The 21,707-nt window shown below is 36.1% G+C and overlaps 1 protein-coding gene across 1 annotated transcript in view; it reads right to left on the reverse strand.

Annotated features, from left to right (window-relative positions):
- LOC150096061 (uncharacterized) overlaps positions 1-16,477 on the reverse strand; it is a 101,199-nt gene extending 84,722 nt beyond the window's left edge. Inside the window, exons 1-2 of the mRNA XM_090409604.1 lie at positions 16,191-16,477; positions 5,995-6,189 (exon numbers count right to left, since the gene is read on the reverse strand). Of these exons, the coding sequence (XP_090265730.1) occupies positions 5,995-6,189; positions 16,191-16,477 (482 nt within the window). The remainder of the gene's footprint in view (positions 1-5,994; positions 6,190-16,190) is intronic.
- Between the last annotated feature and the right edge of the window lie 5,230 nt (positions 16,478-21,707).

A 21,707-nucleotide genomic window follows, 5' to 3' on the forward strand; every position in this document is an offset into this window, starting at 1 on the left:
CCAATGATTGCATTCCAATCACCCATGACGATAAGATTATCTTCCTTTTTGGTGAGTTTGATTAGATTCTCAATATCTACATATACTCTCTCAACTTCATCATCACTGTGGTCGATGGAAGGCATGTAAGCTTGTTTTATTATAATATTTGTTGGTTTTGCTTCTAGTTTTACCATTATCAATCTGCTAATACATTTTACTGAGTTGATTACTCTGCTTCCCCATTCTTTATTGAGAACCACCGAGACTCCATTTTTTGCCCTCTCATCACCTGAATAAATGATTCTGTAATCACCACTCTAAAAGTCTCCAGTTCCATTCCATCTCATTTCACTAATTTCCAATATGGCTATTTTTAATTTATCAATTTCTCTCTTCAAATTTTCCAATTTGTAGGCAGGTTCTCACATTCCATGTCCCAATAAATGTACAAGGATTTCGCTGGTTTACGACCTGGGAAGTCTTGCTTTTCCCCTGGCATGCACAAGTATTGATATATATATATATATATATATATATATATATATATATGTTACTTATTTATCTTCATATGGCAATCATTCTTTAAGAAATTATTACCATTGTATTCATTAACTTTATGCTGAACAAGCCAAGGAAAATACCTCAATTTTAAACAAATCATTATCATCACAAGACCTCTGGAGGAGTCATAAATCTACTCATTGGAGATTCAATGATATACACACTGTCAGTGTAAAATTATGAAATAACACACACACACCAAAATTAGTATGTATTTGAAACACTTTTCAGTACTTCAAGTATTTCTGATTATTCCAAGAATGTTTAAAGCTAAATATCATAATTTTACCACCATCAGAAATTAAGTGATTTACTGAGTGCAAATTTTCCAAAAAATGAAAAATATTTCAAGTGTCAAGTGTTATATAAGAATAACACTTGAAGTACTTCTTCAAATAAGTTTGCTTAAAGTCTCCTATCTCTGTCATTATTTTGGAAAATAAAATGATTTGGTACTATATTCATGCAAACTATAAAGAAATCAGGCCAGCCTGGTTGGCCAAGTGGTTAACATATCTGCTCTCTAGCCAAGAGGCTGTGGGTTCAAATTCCACCTAGCACATGGATGTTTGTGGTTGTTTTTCAACTTCATACATTCATCCAGACAAATATGTATACACTCTCTCAAGATGGAGTGAGTCACCATGGGAGAAGTAGACCCAACCCTCCCACAATGGGAGAGGCCTTCACCCATCAGTGGGGAAGTAGCAGGCTATTATCATTCATTCATTCACAGAGAAACTTATGTTAATATTTCCTCATTTCTTTCCATATTTAATTAAAATACTTTACTAGTTAATAATGCCAATAATGTTATGGCATTCTTTGAATGCAACACGAAACAGTCAGCCTTTAATATCCTCTGATGTGTATATTATAAACTTGATAAAAAATAACACTCTTGTTTTCATCCATATTTTATCCTGGGAGGAAAACAAAGCTTGCATGTGAAGCATCTTCATAAATAGCTACTTATAAAATGAGAGATGGCATTGCTACAAGATTCCCTAAGTATCCTAATACAAGAGCATATATCCCAGAAAGTAAATATTCCTCCAGGTGCAAGAAGTTTCCCAGAGTGCTTTTGATCTTTATTGGAGGTCTAATCAGTTGGAAGACAGGCTCATGGAAATAAAGAGAGCAAACTCACAGATTAAGTAATACTCTGAAATAACTGTGGCATGTTTTTCTGATGGTTTGAATAGTATATCATGATTGCATATGCTAAGGTAAGGAGACAGAAGGCATGAAGACACATTGTAGTGGGCGAATGAAGAGATTAAGAGACCGAAGAGTTCATCTAGTACAAGGAAAACAAGAGTAGGTGTGAGGGAAGGGCATGAGAACACAAGGAGAGGAGAGAATGAAAGAAACAAGGAAAGAGAAAATTGGGGAGAGAAAGGATGGGAGCAAGGCACAGCAAGATGAGGGGATGGTGTGTTAAGTGATAATGCAACGTGGAGAACAGCAGTGATAATGAATGAGATGATAGCAAGACAGTGTAAAAAGAGAGGACTGGAATGGGGGGGGGGAGAAGGATTGGAAGTAGAAAGGATCAGGGATTGTTGGTATCAGTGAGACTTAGTTAATTGAGGGAGAGGAGAATGTCCTGACAGAGATAGAAATCAAAGGGCACAGCATATTTCAGAAGGAAATGGAAGGTAAATGGGATGGTGAAGAGTTACTCATGTTAAGAGATGAATTGTGACCTCAAGTATAGAGAATTAGAGTGGAAATGACACTAATGGCTTTAGGAGTATATGGTGAGAGACAGAAGTTTACAGGACAATATATTTAACGGGATGCTGCTACACACCAGGAAATGTTTAGGCAAATTAGATTGGCAAATGATTATTACGAGGCACTTCAACTATAGTAATATAAACTGGGCAGAAAAAGCAACATATGCCATCATTTTTTTTTGGACTTGGCATTTGATAGGGTTTCACATAACAAGTTGGTATTTAAGTGGAAACATACAGGTTTGGATATCAGGTTAGTGCATTGGATTGGTAACTGACTTTACGACAGATATCAGAGAGTTGTATATAAGGGAGCAGTATCAGGAAGGTTACAATTGGAGTTCCACAGCGTTCAGTGCTAGGGCCAACATCTCAATCGTATTGTTACTAGACTATAGTAACAATATCACTGAGATGATATGAAGACTGGGAGGGTTACAGCACTATTAGTAACAGTGCTGATGTTCTGGCTCTTCCAGAGGATTTAAATAAATTGAAAAAGTAGGTAAATGAATGGGGATATCAGTCTAATGCAACTAAATGTAAGGTTCTCAAATTTGGGATCCACAGATGGAATGCTTCATACTCACCTAGCGGGAGTTATAATGGAAGAAGTGGAAACGGCAAGGGATCTTGGAGCAACTACAGACCAGCAGAGAGAAAAGGATGGTGGTCTCATTGTATAAAGCATTGATCAGATAACATCTGAATTTCTATGCTCAGACCTGGGATTAAAAGGGGATGACATAACCTTGGAGAGGATGGACAGGCAAACAACAAAAATGATATTCAAGATTGTACAATGTTGGTTATGAGGACAGATTAAAGGTATGCAAAACTAACAGAGTTTGGTGGATAGAAGATGAAGAGGGATATGAGTGAAGACATTTAAGCTGATTCAACAACCAGAAAAACTCTCTATAACTAAATTTAAAATCTATAACTATATTTAAAATCTATAGCATTGTAAAATTATACAATTTTGCTCTGCCTGTATAGGAAAAATTAGATTTCGTTGAATTATCTTTGATTATCTCCATAGGTCTAGCTTCCACTAATGAGATCTGACTATAAAACTGAAACCAGTGTGAAAAGCAAATGCAAGGCAACATACTAACTTGGAAAGTATAATTTGTATTATGAGTTATTTAAAGCAACTTTGGTTGTCTCTTCCTCTCATTATAAAAACAGTTAATCATGAAGACACTTTATATGCAAATTTTTACTTATTTATATAACTTTCATGGCTTACAAGTATAAAAAAAATTGTATTCAAATTTTATTCAAAAACTCTAATATATTTCATCCAACATTACGTGGACATTGTCAGGAAGACAGACCATTAACTACATTCAATACATAAATCACAATAATGAGTCAAATTATACACATATTAGTTCATGTCTCAATCAAAACTGAAGTATACGACATTACAGTATCAGAGTTCAAAGGAACAATTGTAAAAAGTTGCATAGATAAAAAATAATTTAAAATTATTAATTTAAAAAAAAACTTATGAACAATTAATAGTGCTCACTTCCCAAAATTTGAATATTGGCATGCAGTCTGATCAGTTGAGGTTCGGACTATTTTGTAGCATTTCAATGGCAATGAAGTGTCATTCTGTGATCCAGTACTGATGATGCCTATGATACTTAGGCAAAAATTCTACAGTAATAAAGTTTTTCAAGTAAGTTTCCCTACATTTTTAGAATTCTTTTGATAACACATTCTTTGTAGATGGCATGACGGAAGACAGTTTCCAAGCTGGTTTGAAGGAAACATATAGATTGAATTTACAAAAAATCCTTGCTATTTGTTCTAACATTAAGTAGGGTATGGAAATTCTTTGCACATTGGATTGTAGTCTGATAGAAGAATGATAATTATCAATTTTTTGAATGATAGTTTCACAGTTTCCATTACATATTAGATTGCTTTTAATTTTATTCAGTTCATTTAACGAAAGAGAATCAGAAGGGCAGATAGTATGAGCCCTTTTTCTGTGATGAATGATGGTGGGAGGATGAGAAAATGTATCTGACAGTAAAGGTTGGCTTCTGATAAACTGAAATTCAACATGACCTGTGGGATTACGAATTATTAATCTGACAGATAAGCTTAGGTGTTGATGGTTATTCGTGACTTATGTTTAATATTAACAACACCAAACGAACTATTTTACACAAAAAGATGTTTTATTAACTGCTTATATTTCGCTGAATTTCAAATCGGCATCATCAGAGCACAACACAGCATGTATATGCGACAGTGAGTAAGTGAAACAATACAATTGCTGACAACTGTTTTACAATTGTATTGTTTCACTTGCTCACTGTTGTGTATACATGCTGTGCTGCTCTGATGATACTGATTTGAAATTCAGCAAAATATAAGCAGTTAATAAAACATCTTTTCTTAAGAAATAGTTCATTTGGTGTTGTTAATACCGTTAAAAATAAGTCGCGAATTATTAAGGTATCCAAAAAAGGGAAATATATAAATAATGTTTGATAGTGAATATGATATGGGAGAACGAATATTTTCTCTAGGAACTGAAATAATTCTGACTCAGAGTGGGACCAGACTGCAATATTATCAACAAAACATAATTATATATGAAGATGAGGAAATATAGTGTCATCGATTTCTTTTTCTAGATGCTCCATAAAATAATCAGCTAAGGCTGGTGAGATAGGACCCCATTGATGTTCTTTATTTGTTTGACCAACTTATTATGCCATGTAAAATAGCCTGTGTTGATGGTAAATTTAAATAGGGTGATGACTTCTGGGAAATCAGATTGTAAAAATTGAAGTCTCTTTTAATGGTATGTTCATGAAATCATAATCTTGTTATTAGACAAATGTAGATCTTTTATTTTCTCTTTGAAGTGAAGACCATTTTTGATATAAGAGCTGGTGTGTGGCCAGTGAGATTCCAAAGATGACAAGAGATGTTTTACAAGATAGAAATGGGAGAGTCAATTACAGTCCACTACTGGGTGTAGTTGGCTACCATCCTTGTGTATTTTAGGAAGAGCATAGAGACAAGGCAGATGACATGATGAATTTGTAACCTCTCAACAGTAGTGGTATCCCATGAGTGTATGTTGTCTAATAATTTATTCAAATTATTGATTTGACTTTTTTTGTTGGATTCCTGCTTATAATACTGTAGGTTGAACTATCCCTTAATAAGATATTAATGTTAAAATTATAGTTTCGTGACCACAGTAATATTATCCTTGTCAGCCTTCTTTAAACATCTGGTGCACATTTCGTGACTTATGTTTAACAGTATTAACAACACCAAACGAACTATTTTACACAAAAAGATATTTTATTAACTGCTTATATTTTGCTGAATTTCAAATCGGCATCATCAGAGCACAACACAGCATGTATATGCGACAGTGAATAAGTGAAACAATACAATTGCTGACAACTGTTTTACAATTGTATTATTTCACTTGCTCACTAAACTTTTTCATTAAACTATTTATTGCAAACTTTCACTGTTTCCTTATGCTAGAATAAAATATGGATGAAAACAAGAATATAACTGCTTGTTAGGTATAGCAGACTATACAACAAAGTGAAAAACCTGCTACACATAACATCATGAAGGATGCAGCCTAAAATTATTATTGAATTACAGATATAAATTTTTGCAAAGAAGAATTAATTAAATAATGAGACATACATACCTAAAAGCTCTTGGTGCAAATAAAGGCATTGTTTTATTAAAAAATCCTTTGTATGAAGAAGTGAATGACATATTTGGTGAAAAATAAATAGCACTGCTATTAATAAATCTGTTTGCAGCTACATCAGCAATAGTAGATAAAAAATAATACATGAATCCAGGTTCTGCATCATCTGAAGATTTCTGAAGTATATAACTATATAAAAAAAAGCAATTTTAGACAGAGGTTATCACTCAGTAATCAAAAAACAAACAGAATTAAACAGTTTTAGTATAAAAAAAAACTTCATGTTATGAGTAAATAACCAAAGTTATAGCATAAGTTTTCATCAATAAAGATTTGTTGGCCTGATTGGTTAAATGGTTAGAATATCTGCTCTTCAACCAACAGGCTGCAGATTCAAATCCTGTCATGGATGTTTGTGATTGTCTTTAGGTGGGAGATGATTTCATGACCCAGTGCGAGACAACAGCTGCACTTATTGGAGGCCTGAAGTTAACTGGAATAAGAAAAAAATTCCATGTTTGCTCTCGAGAGCAGTGGTTCCCAACATTTTTCCACTTGTGTACCTTTTTTAAATGCATTTCTATAAATTGTACCCCTTGTTTTTAAAATAACTGTTTTAAATATTGACACTTTTGTTCAGTGCCTATCTTAATGTAAAATAGTGAAAATGAGGTTTTTCTGCCATTACTGATTATTTTTTGTGTACCCCTGAACGACTCAGCATGTACCCCAGGGGTACGTGTACCACTGGTTGAGAAAAGATGCTCTGGAGCAAAGATTCCAGAATGAAAAAATAAATAAAATGAATAAAAAAATCTTTAGCACATACACCTTCCATGGATGGGAGCCTTAAAAAACACTGTTCATTACCCTCAAAGACATGTGTATATAATCTGCATGAGGTGAAAGTACATATTTAAAAAATTGTTCATTATAATCAAATTCATATATATATATATATATATATACCCTCAGGGGTTGTACAGGAAAATTATGATAGTACTACATGAAAAAGTTACACCATTACTAACTTCTGAACAACAATTTTCCTCCAAATTAATCTGTCAAGATTACAATATTATCAGATCTTATATTTCTGTCTTTTAAGGTGCTTTTTACTGTATCAATCCATTTGGGTCTTTTTCTGGCCAACCTAGCAAAGAACACTTGTTTTGCTAATCTTTCCTCTCCTGTGTAAGTGACATACCACCTGAGATTAGCTCTACTAATGCATTATTGATTGCTAACAATAGCAAGTTCTTTCCTACTATCCTCATTCTTAATGCAATACTGTGATTGATGCATCTGTTGACTCCACTAATCTTTCTCAGAAAACTCTCATATCAGAGGTCTCCAGTCTTTGATCAAGTGTTTTATTTCTAACCAGGTTCTCAGATCCATAAGTTAAAATTGATTTTAACATTGTCTTGAATACAGCTATTTACTGTTTTGACTAATTTCTTTCTTATTCCATATAAATTTATTAAGCCAAGTTCTTTCCATATCAGCTTTACTAATTCTGTTGTCTATTTCCATATTTAATTTACCATCTTCACTAAAAATTGTGCCTAAATTGCTGAAATGTTTTACTTGTTCTATAGGTTCACCATTCAGGATACAGTTGATGTTTTCAATGTTTCTACCTATTTTCATAGTCTTTGTCTTTTTATTGTTGATTTGCATACCAAATTTATTACAACAGTTATTCAATTTAGTCAGGAAATCTTGCAGACTTATACAGGATTTATTCAGAAATATAACATCATCTGCATAACGTAAAGAGCTAGGATTAACATCACCAATTTTGATAACTTTAATAATTTTAAGGTTTAATAACCACTTTCCTTCATAATGTGATCGATATAGATAATGAATAACAGTGGAGATAATGTGCACCCTTGTCGCATACCTGATTTTACCTCAAACCATCTTCCTGTATCTCCTCCAAGTTTAACTAATGCTTAAATACTCTTACAGCTTAAATAGAGGCTACGCATTGCTTGATATAATGTCCCATTTACACCGTATAACTGTAACACTTTGAAGAGCTTTTTCCTTGACACCTTGTCATATGCCTTTTCCAGATCTACAAAACTTAAATACAGATCCTTCGTTATATTCCCATGATTTCCCAACTATTTGTCTTAAGGGGGAAAATCTGATCCTAACCACCTCTGTTTTGCCTGAACTCAGCTTGCTCCTCAACCTTCCCTTTAACAATTTTTTTTTAGCCATTTCTCAAAAATACTTGCATAAATCTTACCAGGAGCACTCAATACAGAAATACCTCTGTAATTCTCACATTCAGCTTTATTTCTCTTCTTACAGATGGGTAATATGAGAGCTCTGCTCCAATCATCTGGAATTCAACCCTCTGATCAGGTCTTTTGAATTATGCAATGCAGCCACTGAAAAAAAAAAAAAAAAAAAAAATCATACCTCCATATTTGAGCATTTCTGGTCGAATTTTATCTACTCCAGCTGCCTTTCCATGTTTTTTTTTTTTCTTCTTCAGTGGCTGAAAAAAAAAAAAAGAGAACTGACTGGGACTTCTGATCTAATGTCCAATTCTCACCTTCTCATGGTACACCCTAACAGGGTGTACCATGGTTGGGCTAGCAATTTGGGATTTAGCTGACCAAATTGTATTCTTATTGGCTTAAACCACAATGTAAAATGATGATAAAAAATTGTTTTAATTTTTTTCATCATCATCAAATTCCTGCCATGTACCCTCAAGGGGTGTACAGGATATGACAGTACTACATGAAAAAATTACATCGTTACTAACTTCCTATCTACAATTTTCCTCCAAATCAGTCTGTTACTTGTCAAGACTCCAACATTATCAGATCTTATATTTCTATCATCTAAGGCACTTTGTACCGTATCAATCCACCTATATCTCGGTCTTCCTCTGGGTCGTTTTCCTGCCAACCTGGCAGAGAACACTTGTTTTGCTAATCTTTCCTCGCCCATTCTGTTTAAGTGACCATACCACCTGAGATTAGCTCTGCTAACGCATTCCTGGATGCTGACAATGTCAAGTTCTTTCCTAATATCCTCATTTTTAATATGATATTGCCATTGATGCCATTTCACGCCTCTAATCTTTCTCAGGACTCTCATATCTGTGGTCTCTAGTCTTTGGTCAAGTGATTTACTTCTGACCCAGCTCTCAGATCAATAAGTTAAAACTGGTTTGAACAGTGTCTTGTATACAGCTAATTTAGTGTTCCGACTAATTTCTTTCTTATTCCATATGAATTTATTCAATTGACTTCCCACCATACCAGCTTTGCTGATTCTATTGTCTATTTCTATATTTAATTTACCATCTTCAGTAAAAATCGTGCCTAAGTAGCTGAAATGTTTTACTTGTTCCACAGGTTCTCCATTCACAACACAGTTGACATTTTCAATGATTTTGCCTATTTTCATTGTCTTTGTTTTTTTATTGCTGACCTTCATACCATATCTATTACAACAGTTATTCAATTTAGTCAGAGAATCTTGCAGACTTGTATCGGATTTATTTAGAAGTATAACACCATCCGCATAAAGCAAAGGGCTGACATTAACATCTCCAATTTTGATATCAGGTTTAATACTACATTCCTTCATAATGTGATCCATATAGATAATGAATAACAGAGGGGATAAAGTACATCCTTGTCTCACACCAGATTTAACATTAAACCATCTTCCTGTACTTCCTTCAATTCTAACTGCTGACTTACAACTCAAATAAAGACTAAGTATTGCTTGATATAATGCCCCATTGACACCATATAACTGCAGTGTATTGAATAGCTTCTCTCTTGGCACCTTGTCATATGCCTTTTCCAAATCGACAAAACTTAAATACAGATCTTTGTTATATTCCCATGCTTTCTCGACTATTTGTCGTAAAGTGAAGATCTGATCCTGACAGCCTCTATTTGGCCTGAATCCAGCTTGTTCTTAACCAAGCTTTTCTTCCACAATTCTTCTCAACCGTTTCTCAAGTACACTTGCATAGATCTTGCCAAGAACACTCAGTAGGGAAATACCTCTGTAATTCTCACATGCAGTTTTATTTCCCTGTTTATATATGGGTACTATGAGAGCTCTACTCCAATCATCGGGAATTCGTCCCTCTGTCCAGGCTTTCTGAACTATGCAGTGCAGCCACTGTAAGACTTTTATACCACCATACTTCAGCATTTCTGGTTGAATATCATCTACTCCTGCTGCCTTTCCACATTTCAAGCCTTTGATGGCTTTTTCTACTTCAAGTATGGATATGTATTCCTCACTGCATGCCTGGTCAGTGTTTTTTATCACTGTGCTGTCATCACTGCTTGTTTCATTTAGCAGTTTTTCAAAGTAATTACTCCATACTTCAATGATATCTTTTTCTCCTGTTTTCATGTCACCTTTATCATCTCTAACTCCTTTTACAGCACTCTTTCCTCCATTCCTAAGCTTCTTCAACAACCACCAGAATATTTTGCCACCTTCTTGATATTTATTTTCTATATCCCTGCCAAAGTCCTCCCATGACTTTTGTTTAGCTAGTTTTACACACTGTTTAGCTTTCTTACATTTGTCTCTGTATTCTGTAAGAGTAAAAGCTGACTTATTTGCCAGGAACTTTCGATATGACAACCTCACCACATGCCTCTCTGGCAGAATCAATCAATGTTTTCTTCAGAGTTTGCCACTGAATCTCCAAGGTTTGATTCCTGTTCTCAAACTCTTTCATTTTTTCTTCAATAATCTTTCTGTATTTTAGTCTACAGTTCACATATGAGAGCTGCTCAACTTTTATTCACTTTAAAACTTTCTTTCATGTTATTCTTTTCAATATGAAATTTTATCCTACTCAAGACTAAATAGTGATCACTTCTAATTTCAAATCCTCTGTACACTCTGGTGTTCTGCACCAGGGAGAAAACATCACTATCAACAATAACATAGTCAATGAGACTTTTCTTATTCCTAGCCTCTTCTCTCCATGTGAATTTGTGCACATTTTTATGTTGAAATATGGTGTTAGTAATAACCAGTCCATGTCCTGAGCAGAAATCCAACAGATATTTGCCATTATTATTAGCTTTGCTCTTTTCTCCAAATTTTCCCAAAATATTTTTGTATGTCTCACAATCATTTCCTACTCTGCTATTTAGATCCCCAACAAGGACCAACTTTTCCTTTTTCATTGTGTCAGTTGCTTTTTCTAAAGTCTCAAAAAATTCTTCCACTTCTACCTTAGTAGAACCTTCTGTGGGACCATAGGCACAAATAAGTTTCATTGTCCAGTTCCCCATTCTCATATTTGCCCACATTACTCTACTTGAGACTGACTGCCATTCAAGAAGATTAGCCTCGTATTTTGTGTTGAATACTATGGCTTCTCCTTCTTTTCCTTGATTGTCATTGCCTGAATATAACATTTTGTATTTATTGCTCAGAAAGATCTCACCAGTTTTGGTCTTTTTTGTTTCAGTCACCCCTATTATGTCGATCTGGTACTTATCTAATTCCTCAGCTAGCTCCATTTCTTTGCCATTCAGGCTTCTTACGTTGATAGTACCGATCTTTAACTCTGGTGGTGATGAGTTGGGGTTTGTTTTCAGATTTGTTCCAGTAGCTGACTTTTCGCTGTTCACCCCTGGTTCCCTGGCGAAAACAACGGGGGCCTTGTTTAACTGGGCAACGCCCCAGCCGGCATGAAATTTTGTCATGTTGTACCATCATTTTTTATTTTGGTTTAACCAATAAGAATACAATTTGGTTGGCTAAATCCCAAATTGCCAGCCCATCCTCGTTCGTTCAGTATCAAAGTAGATACCCAACAGGGTGCACCACGAGAAGGTGAGGATTGGACATTAGGTCAGAAGCCCTGGTCGGTTCTCCGTATTCCTTTAAAGGCTATGTGGAGGTCTCCTCTCAGTTATACAGCTTTGACCCTTAAGCACCCCTTTAATTTTTTTTGACTGTTTAAAATTTTTTACTGTGTGACAAATAAGCAGTGCAATGGGATAAGAAACATAGCAGGAAAAAAATAATTAGAATGTCCCCTAGATCCTCATATGACCTATTTAAACATCATCATTATTATTCTTTTTATTATACTAAGACTCCATGTAATCAAAGATTTATCTAGAAGGTCCCTTTTGTCACACACACACACACACACAGAGCTCATCATTCCATGCCTTAAATACATTCAAATTCTCTGCAGACACAACGCTCTCAAGGTAATGCATTCAAATCATTCACAACTTTCTATGCAAAAAAAACTGTTTCTCACTCTATTGCTTACACCCTCCTTATGCAGCTTCTAGGGATGACTACTTGTTCTCCCTCAATCTTCCACCATTTTATGAAAAATCTCTTCAATGTTAATCCTAAAACAACCCTCTTACCAACTTGTACATCTCTATTACATCATATGTTCCTCCTCTCCGCTACTCTGTAAATTGCATCTTCTCAACCTTTCCTCAAATTCAGCATTCCAGAGATCATAAACTTTAGTCAATTGCATCTTTGGCCCTTTCCAACATCTCTTCATCCTTTTGAAAACCAGGTGACCAAATCTGTGCACAGTAGTCCATATCCTAATCAAGGCTTAAACAATGGAACAAGAATTTCCTTACTTCTGCAAGTCAGTGTCCTCTGCATTATTCCCAGAATTTGTTGTGCTGTCCTCACAATTTTGGCAATGTGTCCTCTAAAATTTAGATCCTTATTCATCATCACCCCAAGATCTGTTATTTCCTCCACCTCCAATAATATATCCCCACCAAGAGTAAATTCTACATCCCATCTTTATTTTCCAAATTTTAAAACCTCACATTTCGCAACACTGAACTGGTATCCCCACTCCTGTGCTCATTCACTCAGTCTCTTCGAGTCTTCTTGTAAAGCCACAACATCTGCTCTACACCTCATAGTTTGTCCCAACTTTGCAATATCTGCAAACAACTGTATATTCCCATTCAAATCTTCCCCAATATAAATAACATACAGGTTAAACAACAATGGTCCTAAAACAGACCCCCTGAGGCATACCACTGGTGACTTTCCTCTTCTGCAATATTGTTCCCTCATACACAACTTGCTGATACCATCAGACAGCCAATCTCCAATCCAATGCACTAGTCTAATATCCAATCCCATCCACTCTAGTTTGACTATCAACTTATCATGTGGTAGTCTGTCAAAAGCGTTTGCAAAAGCTAAGTACACTACTTTCTATCCATCTCACACATCCAATGCTGCTGTCATGTCACCTTATTGTAATAAGTAATTAGATTACTAAAACATGACCCCTCTTTAGCAAATCTGTGCTGTCCATCAACGACAATACCACTGTTGTCAACTCACTTCTGGATCCTACTTCTCACCAGCCTTTCCAACTCTTTAAGCACAACACCAGAAAAACAGATTGGCCTATAATTTGATGCTTGAATTCTGTCACCTCCTTTATGAAGCAGTACAATCTTGCCTTCCTTCCACTCCTTTGGAACTTGATCAATGTAAGACTCATATTAAACAAACATGTCAAGGCAGATGTCAATTCCTTGGCACATTACTTCAAAATATGTTGTGATATATCAAGTTGTATCATCAAGTAAAGAAATAGTTTAGTTGCTGAGTGATCACTTTGCCAAGGTGTATCATCCCAGCTGGATGATAAACCAAAAAATCCAACAGTGAGCAGAATAGGGATATGATATTCTATGGTGGGAGGCATGGCTTTGTAAAAGATAGGTCCTGCCTTAGTAATTTACTCACATTTATAATAAAGTGACAGCAGAATTTGTAATATCATGGTATAGGACATGCCTATACCATGATATTGCTGGTCTTTGCAAAGCCATTTGACAGAATACCACATGAAACCTTTTACAAAAGTTGGAGCAAATGGGAATGGATATGAAGCTAGTAGGATAGATGGGGTGAGGGGGGCTGACAGACACCCAAGAGTAGTATAAGGTGTAGTGGAAGCTAAGAGAATGAGGGGTAACTAGTGGATTATCTCAGGGTTCTGTATTAGGCCCACTACTCTTTGATCTGTATATCAATGATATAAAGAAAGATTTAATGGGGATATTCAGCTGTTTGAAGATGATGCAAAACTGGGGGGGGGGGGAGGACAATAGTAGATAAAGATGATGTAGATATCCTGCAGGATGATTTAAATCAATCAACATTGTGGGCAAAGGAGAATGATGGTCAATTTAATGCTGCAAAATGTAAGGTTCTGCACTTTGGGTTGAAAAGATTACATACAGCATATCATACTAATGGTACTGGACTGCAGGAAATTGATGAAGCTAGAAACTTGGGGATATCGGTGGACAGAGAATTGAAGTTCAAGGGCATATTATTGGTAAAATAACTCAAAGATTACTTGGATGTTGAAAAAAACATGTTGACAAGTAAAGATAAGGAAGTTATTATCCCTCTTTACAGTGGTGCACTCAGGATTTAATCTTGGAGGGGGCCGGGCGCTCAAGATTTATCCTTTGGGGGGTGGCCGAGTTGAGTTAGACGTTTTGCGAATACACACTACACATCGCATACGACCTATAACTGAGCATCTGCAGTGATCGCTAATTCATAAGTAGCACACAACATAAATAAAAAAAAATGAATTTTAATTAGGTAAAGATTTTTGGAAATTTTCCTAGTGTTTTTTCCTTTTCTTTGGGGGGGGGGGGTGCCAGGCCCCTTGGCACCCCCTCTGGATGGCCACTGCCTCTTTATAAGGCTATGATTTGGTTGCATCTTGACTTCTATGCACACATTTGGTCACCTGAGTTTCTTGGGGATTAGGAGGTGGTAGAGATGGTTCAGAGATAAGTTGGTGACAGTCTATGGAATGCTCTCTATGAGGATAGGTTGAAGGTGTGTGGGTTATGAAGTTTGGTTGATAGGCAGAAAAGAGGTGGATATGACAGAAACTTAGAAGATATTAAAGAGGTTTTATAAAATTGATGCAAAGGAAATTTTTCAATATGTGACAAATAGTCAGAGAAGTAGGCATCATCTATGGAAGTTGTGTAAGAGTGTAGTTAAGGCATGCAGACTAGATTTTCTGAGTGGAAGAGGTGAATGAGTGAAATGAATTGCCAGAATTACTTGTGGATTCCCTGACAGTGAATGGATTTATGGAGAAGTATGACAAGTTTTGTATGTAAAACATTTAATTTGGGTCTCCCATGATGAGTCTCTGGACTCCATGGAGATACTGTATAATAATAACTGCACACTATTAATGTGGTTTTCTTCATATCATTTTTGCTTATTGCAATTTTACAAATGCTGAAGGAATTAAATGACAATATTAAACATCTTAAAAAAAATGTTGCAAGAAACTCTCATTATTGGCACTAAACCAGACCTCCACAGAGTGAAACAAAAAACTCAGTGGAACATCATCAAAAACTTAAACCATACCTTAAACTTGTCTCCTGTTTTCACTTATCATACACACATTCTTAAGCAATGCATTCCACTAATTCCACAAGAAAAAATGCTACCCCCCCCCTCTCTTTTCATGACACCATCAGGGATGGGTAGTTCTGGTCCATGTCTCCACCCAATGAAAAATTTCTATATTACATTTGGTACAAGCCTCTCAATAAAATCAGCCCTCCACTAAGCTCTGCAAATGGCATTTTCTTTTCCATCACTCCCATTCCTTTATTTCTTCCACCAATTGAGTACAAAGCACACAATCTTGACTTCGAAAATTCAAAATCTTATAATTTGCAACGCTGAACTATCATCCCCACTCACCTGTCCATACGGATAGTTCATGTTTTCCTAAGAAGCTAGCGCTTAGTGGGGGGGGGGGGAGAATCATGACCCTAAAACAGATATAACTGCACTGAAATATGATCAAATGGATAGAAATTAAGGCAGGCAAGCAGTATAGCATCATGATCTAAATGTTAACTTCACGCAATTTAACTGTGGATAATATTCGAACATAAATTTGCCAGATTTTAAACAGATATACAGATTAAAAACATTTGTTAATGCAAAGAATTTTTTGTGCCCTCTATCATGTTAAACTGTATAATGTTCAAATATTCACTTCGCCAGATTCATAATTTTCAACTTACTCCAAATTATTTTGAAAAGTTCAGCAGCCTCGCATTTCAATCGTGGTGCTGTAACGATATGCTTACCTAAAATAAAATGCGCGAGCCATTGCCATATTATGCACCTGTAATAAATTTGTTCTGTTTGGCAGCACAGGGTTGATACCTATTTCCTTAATGTCCGGAATATGAGTAACAGCATCCTTCGGAAGAAATAAATCATTGTGATCTACAACTTTGCAATTTTCAGCAGTCACCTTAGCCATTCTAGAAGTAATTTCATCGAACCTGTCCCTAACTTGCCAATTAAACTGACAGAAAACACCAGAAATCACATTTAAGAACACAAGTACAAAAAGTCTATACTCATCCATGTCACTCGGTCTGAGATTCTCTTGTTCTTAAATAAAAGATAAACTAACAAAAAAAGAAAATTCTATCATCAACGCCATAAATTCGTGGGGCGCGGCAGGTAAATACATTCAACGGACGAATGTACCTGTGACTGACCCTGAGTTCGACTACTTAGGGAATACTGTGATTGGTTGCCATGAGCAGGTGTGAGAAACTTAACAGCCGCAAATATTGCAATTTCCAAAACGGTAGCCCTGTTGAGAAAGCTTCCGAATTTGTTCATTCATGAAGAGATAAACAATCGTTCATGAAGAGATATACAGTCTTCAGGTATAATCCAACAAATTTGAGGCATTGCGATATTGGCACACCGTTTTCTAATCATACTACAAATCCCAATTATCCAGGATGCATCGAACACGTGTGTGTGTGTGTGTGTGTATGTGTGTGTGCCAAACATCTGGAGTCAAGGGATTTCAGGAAGCCTGATTTCATGAAATTTTGTAAATTCACTCTGTCATACGTAAAAATGAAGAGATTAGTAAATATTTTAGTTTCACATTTTTCCTTATCGCTGTGTTTTGGTTTTTGCCTAATATATTTTATGCGTTCACTTAATGAATGTGATTGAATAGTCCTGTGCTTCCACAATACTACACCGTCCAAAGAAAGACGGTTATATTAACTTTATGGGTTTGCATCTATCCGCCGACTAGAGGAACTTTTACTAGGCCTTCCTTCTCTCTACGAGTTAGTAGATATCCGGAGTTTTTTTTCCTCCTGAAAATTCCGTTTTTAACCAGCTACTCAAAAATCGTCAGTAGCTCACACGTTTCAGACATAATATCCGATGAAAGTTTTTTCACTTGGTTATAAATTAAATTAAAGATTCCAAAAATTCATATTCTTGTTTAATCCTTAATTCAAATTTAAGCAAGCAAAGTTTACACGTGAAGCATCTTCACTGTGTGCAGGGCTGCCGAGTGTAGATATGCAAGTTGTTCACCGCACAAGGGCGACTAATCACAGGGGTGGCATTTTGATTGATTATATGTATAATAAAATTTATTTTTATGGCACCATTTAAGGAATCCCATAATTATATATACAATGTCTGTATGATGTATCCGGCCTGTATTCATTTTGACATAGTATAACCACGGCTATACTATGATTATATTCACAAAGAAGCCTGCAAATATAATCCTAAGGGTAAGTGTTATTTATTACATTGCAAAAGGTTGTAGAATTTATCTAACACTGCCAGTCAGTGGCTTTAGGGGAAAGAGGTTTCTCGAAACTCAAAATAATTAAAAATTATTTACTATCAACCATAACCCAAGAACGTTTAACAGATTTGTCTATAATATCCATAGGAAACGATATTGTGGAGTGTCGCCACGGATAAGAGTTCCTTTGTTCAAAGTGATATTTCAGCGCCCCCATAAAATAGTATTTGCAAATTTTAAATGAAATGGCACCCCTCCTAATCAGGAGCCTTTATGCGGGGTACAACCTGCACACCCACACGGAGTGGTCCTGATATTAAGCATAGCTTAGACTTGGATGAATTAATTAAGAATTTTGTGGCATCAAAAGCACGAAAGACCAGACCGAAGTGTCACTACAAAGGCCGGTTGCGACCTTTGTAGTGACACTTCCCATAATGCATAGCATTATACACACCTGAAAGGATGTGTGCTTTGCATTATGGAATACTAAGGCAATTAATTTAAGCGTCTATATACAAGTAGCCGAGTCGTGAAGATACTTCACGAACAAATTATGTTTGCTTAATCATGAATAAAGGATTTTTTTTAAAAAAATATAGTTTCTTGGCATCTTTAATTTCTAATATGTATTCATTAGGATTTCGAATTACGAAATGGCAGAACCTGTCTGCGTATAATCTCCTCACTGAGTATTGGTCATGGATAGCCTCTAGTTCCTTATCAGCATGTGTTATTCTAAATACTTAATTAAAGAAAAATAAAAGAAGAATGAATGAATGATAATAAAAAGAGAATAAAATACCAAAGAGACAAATAAGGTCTCTGTAGTGCAAATGGAAGAAAAACAGGACGTTGTACCCTTCGATTGGAAAAGATTCGATTCCTCTCGTCGAAACAAGAGGAATCTTTATGTGGTTTTTCCAATTCAAAGAAAGGTAAGTTGGTCGATCTCATACGGAGTATCCGAGTTTTTTCTTCCGGAACTTCTAGTTTTTCATCTCGCATACAAGAAAAGCATACAGGGTGGTTCAAAATTTCACGTACAAACTTTGATGGAGGTACAGAACATCAAAATCAACCATATTCACATAGGAAAGCATGACCGGAAACGCTAGCGGAAGGTACTAACATGGACACAAAGATTCAGAAATAACACAAGGCAGTAAGTAGTGTAAAAAACTTTATTAGGCGTATCTGAAGGGTTCAGTAGTAGATGGATACATAATATGGTAAACGAGGTGCATGTCTGCCATCTCAGCGTTCGTAAAACGACGCATGTTCTTCATACGACTTCGAAAGCTTGAATGAGGAAGTCCCAATTGCTCAACTGGAGCGCTGGCGAACAGTGCCACCTATCACTTTCGGGTGGCGTTTTCAGTCATGCTTTACTATGTGAATGTGGTTGATTTTGATGTTTTCTACCTCCCTCAAAGTTTGTATGTGGAATTTTGAACCACACTGTATACTGTTCCTGTTGTGTGCTTAGCGGATGGCGTTATGTAGTTCGAGGATTAAGCAGTAGTAGGGTAGGATGTGTGTAGTGGAATAGAGAGGTACCTTCAAGCAATAAGTACTTGAACTCCTTGAAGATTCCACATAATAAAAATATTAATTTTTGAAAATGGAGAAAGGATATTGTACTGTCCCCTTAGTCTCCAAAAGTCAGATAGTAATAAAATGTCTTCCTACTCCCAATAGTGGAAAAAATGCGTTAGCTCAAAAAAAGAAGAATAAACTTTCTTTGTGCAATTAAACATAAATAAAAATAAAATCAATCTACTTACACCACAAGACAAAATACATGATCATCAGCAAACATCCAACCTTATCAATGAAACTGACACTCAATGGGAAAAATATTGATCAAGTGTCAAGATATAAATATCTTGGTTGCTGGCTTAATGAACGGTGGGATCCAGAAATAGATATAAAGACAAGGATTGAAGTTGCACGGCAGTCCTTCATGAAAATGAGAACACTATTCTGCAATAAAGACCTAAACATGGAAGTCAGATGCCGAATGCTGAAATGTTACGTGTGGTCTATTCTGCTCTATGGAGTTGAAACATGGACATTGAAGGCGCAAATACCAACTTCTACAAACTATTTTGGTAGGAAGAATTGATGGCAAAGGAACTAGAGGAAGAAAAAGAATATCATGGTTTGAAAACATCAAGACGTGGACAGGAAAGAGCAGTGCACAACTGCTCAGATTAGCACAAGAGCGCAGTTTGTTCGCCAAGATGGTCGCTGACCTTCGATAGAAGATAGCACAATAAGAAGAAGAAGACTTACACCTTTTATTCCCCAAAGGGAGTAGAAACGCCATTTAATTTAACCGTAAAATTCACGTAAATAAACTTGACTAGCATAGAATTTTCGCTTAGGTCATTCAAGCATTGAATGCAATTCACTATTAACAGACAATTCTAAAAAGCGCCACCTTGGTAGCTATCGTGAGATAACTATAAAAGATCAGTAATTTCCTAAGTTATATTCTTTCAAAACCGCCTCCGCAGCTTTTACACATGTTTTGTTCCTTTCGAAATGGCGGCCTCTTAGTGGTTTCTTGAGCTGAGGAAACAGCCAGAAATCGCACGGTGCGAGATCAAGACTGTATGGAGGGTGCGGTAGGATATCTGTGTTGTTTTTCTGCAAAAACGTCCACTACACAACCAGCAATATGTGGCCTTGCATTATCGTGGTGCAATAAGAAGCCATTCTTCAGCAATGGACGCTTCCTTTTGACGTGCTTGATGATAATCGCTGCTGTGTTGATCATTGTCTCTGTGATGGACGATAAAGGTCTTCCCCTCACGTTCAAGCCCTTCCACGTTTTGCCTTCCTTCCTTAAAAGTTTTATGCCAGCGAAAAACACTTGCCCTCGACATTACTTCATCGTGGAAAGCTTCACGTATCTTGTTAAAAGTGTCCGATGCCGATTTTTGCAAACGCACACAAAATTTAATCGCATAAAGCTGTTCCAAGAACGTTTCCATTTCGAAGACTGATCGCGCCTCTTAGACGCGCCGAAACAAGCTTGCGTTTAGTCACGTGACACTCTGGCACATCAGCCTTGATGTGCCAGAGTGAAAACATTTCTCCTGTAATGTTTTCGTTTCCAGGACTCTTGTTGTGTTTTAGCCGTCCTATTGCTTTTTTTTACCTCTCCTCTTAAAATGTCCATATGCTCATTACCTGGTGATGACATCTGCTTCAATTCTTCAGTCAGTTTCCCAATGCTATCTGAATCTAGTTTTTCTTCATATAACTCTACAGTATGAAAAACTGAATCTAGGTTTTCTTCATATAACTCACTACAGTATCTTGTCCACCGCTGTACAATTTTTTCTTTATTCATCAATACTTTGCCTTTTTCATCTTTAATTGTGGTCTGTTTTGGTTGCTACTTTCTATTAATGGTTCTGATCATTTTGTATACCTACTTGTTTTATGCTCTCCATATTATTATTATTATTATTATTATTATTATTATTATTATTATTATTATTATTATTATTATTTTAACGGTGTCTCCATGGAGTCAAAAGACTCATCGCGGGAGACCCGACATTGACACACTAACCATTATTTACACAATACCTGTCATACCTCTTCTTAAATTCATTCACAGTTAAAGCATTCACAACCAGTTCTGGCAAAGCATTCCACCCATTCACAACCCTCCAAGTAAAAAATCTAGTCCTAACACCCTTGTTAACCACACTCTTACACAATCTCCAGGGATGGCCCCTCGTTCTCTCACATCCTGTATTGGTCTTAAGAATATCATCAGTATCAATCCTGTAAAATCCCTTTAACAATTTAAATACCTCTATCATATCTCCTCTCCTACGTCTATCAGCTAGTTTTTGGAGCCCACAGATCATCAATCTATCCTCATAGGGAACATCCCACAGACCTGCAACAATCTTTGTAACCCGCCTCTGAATCCTCTCTACCACTTCCGCCTCACCAAGAAATCCTGGCGACCAGATCTGTGCACAATAGTCCAAAT

This window comes from Typopeltis vanoorti, chromosome 19 (assembly GCF_054136105.1).
Source record: "Typopeltis vanoorti isolate ZY-2024b chromosome 19, IOZ_Tvanoo_1.0, whole genome shotgun sequence".
NCBI lineage: Eukaryota > Metazoa > Arthropoda > Arachnida > Uropygi > Thelyphonidae > Typopeltis > Typopeltis vanoorti.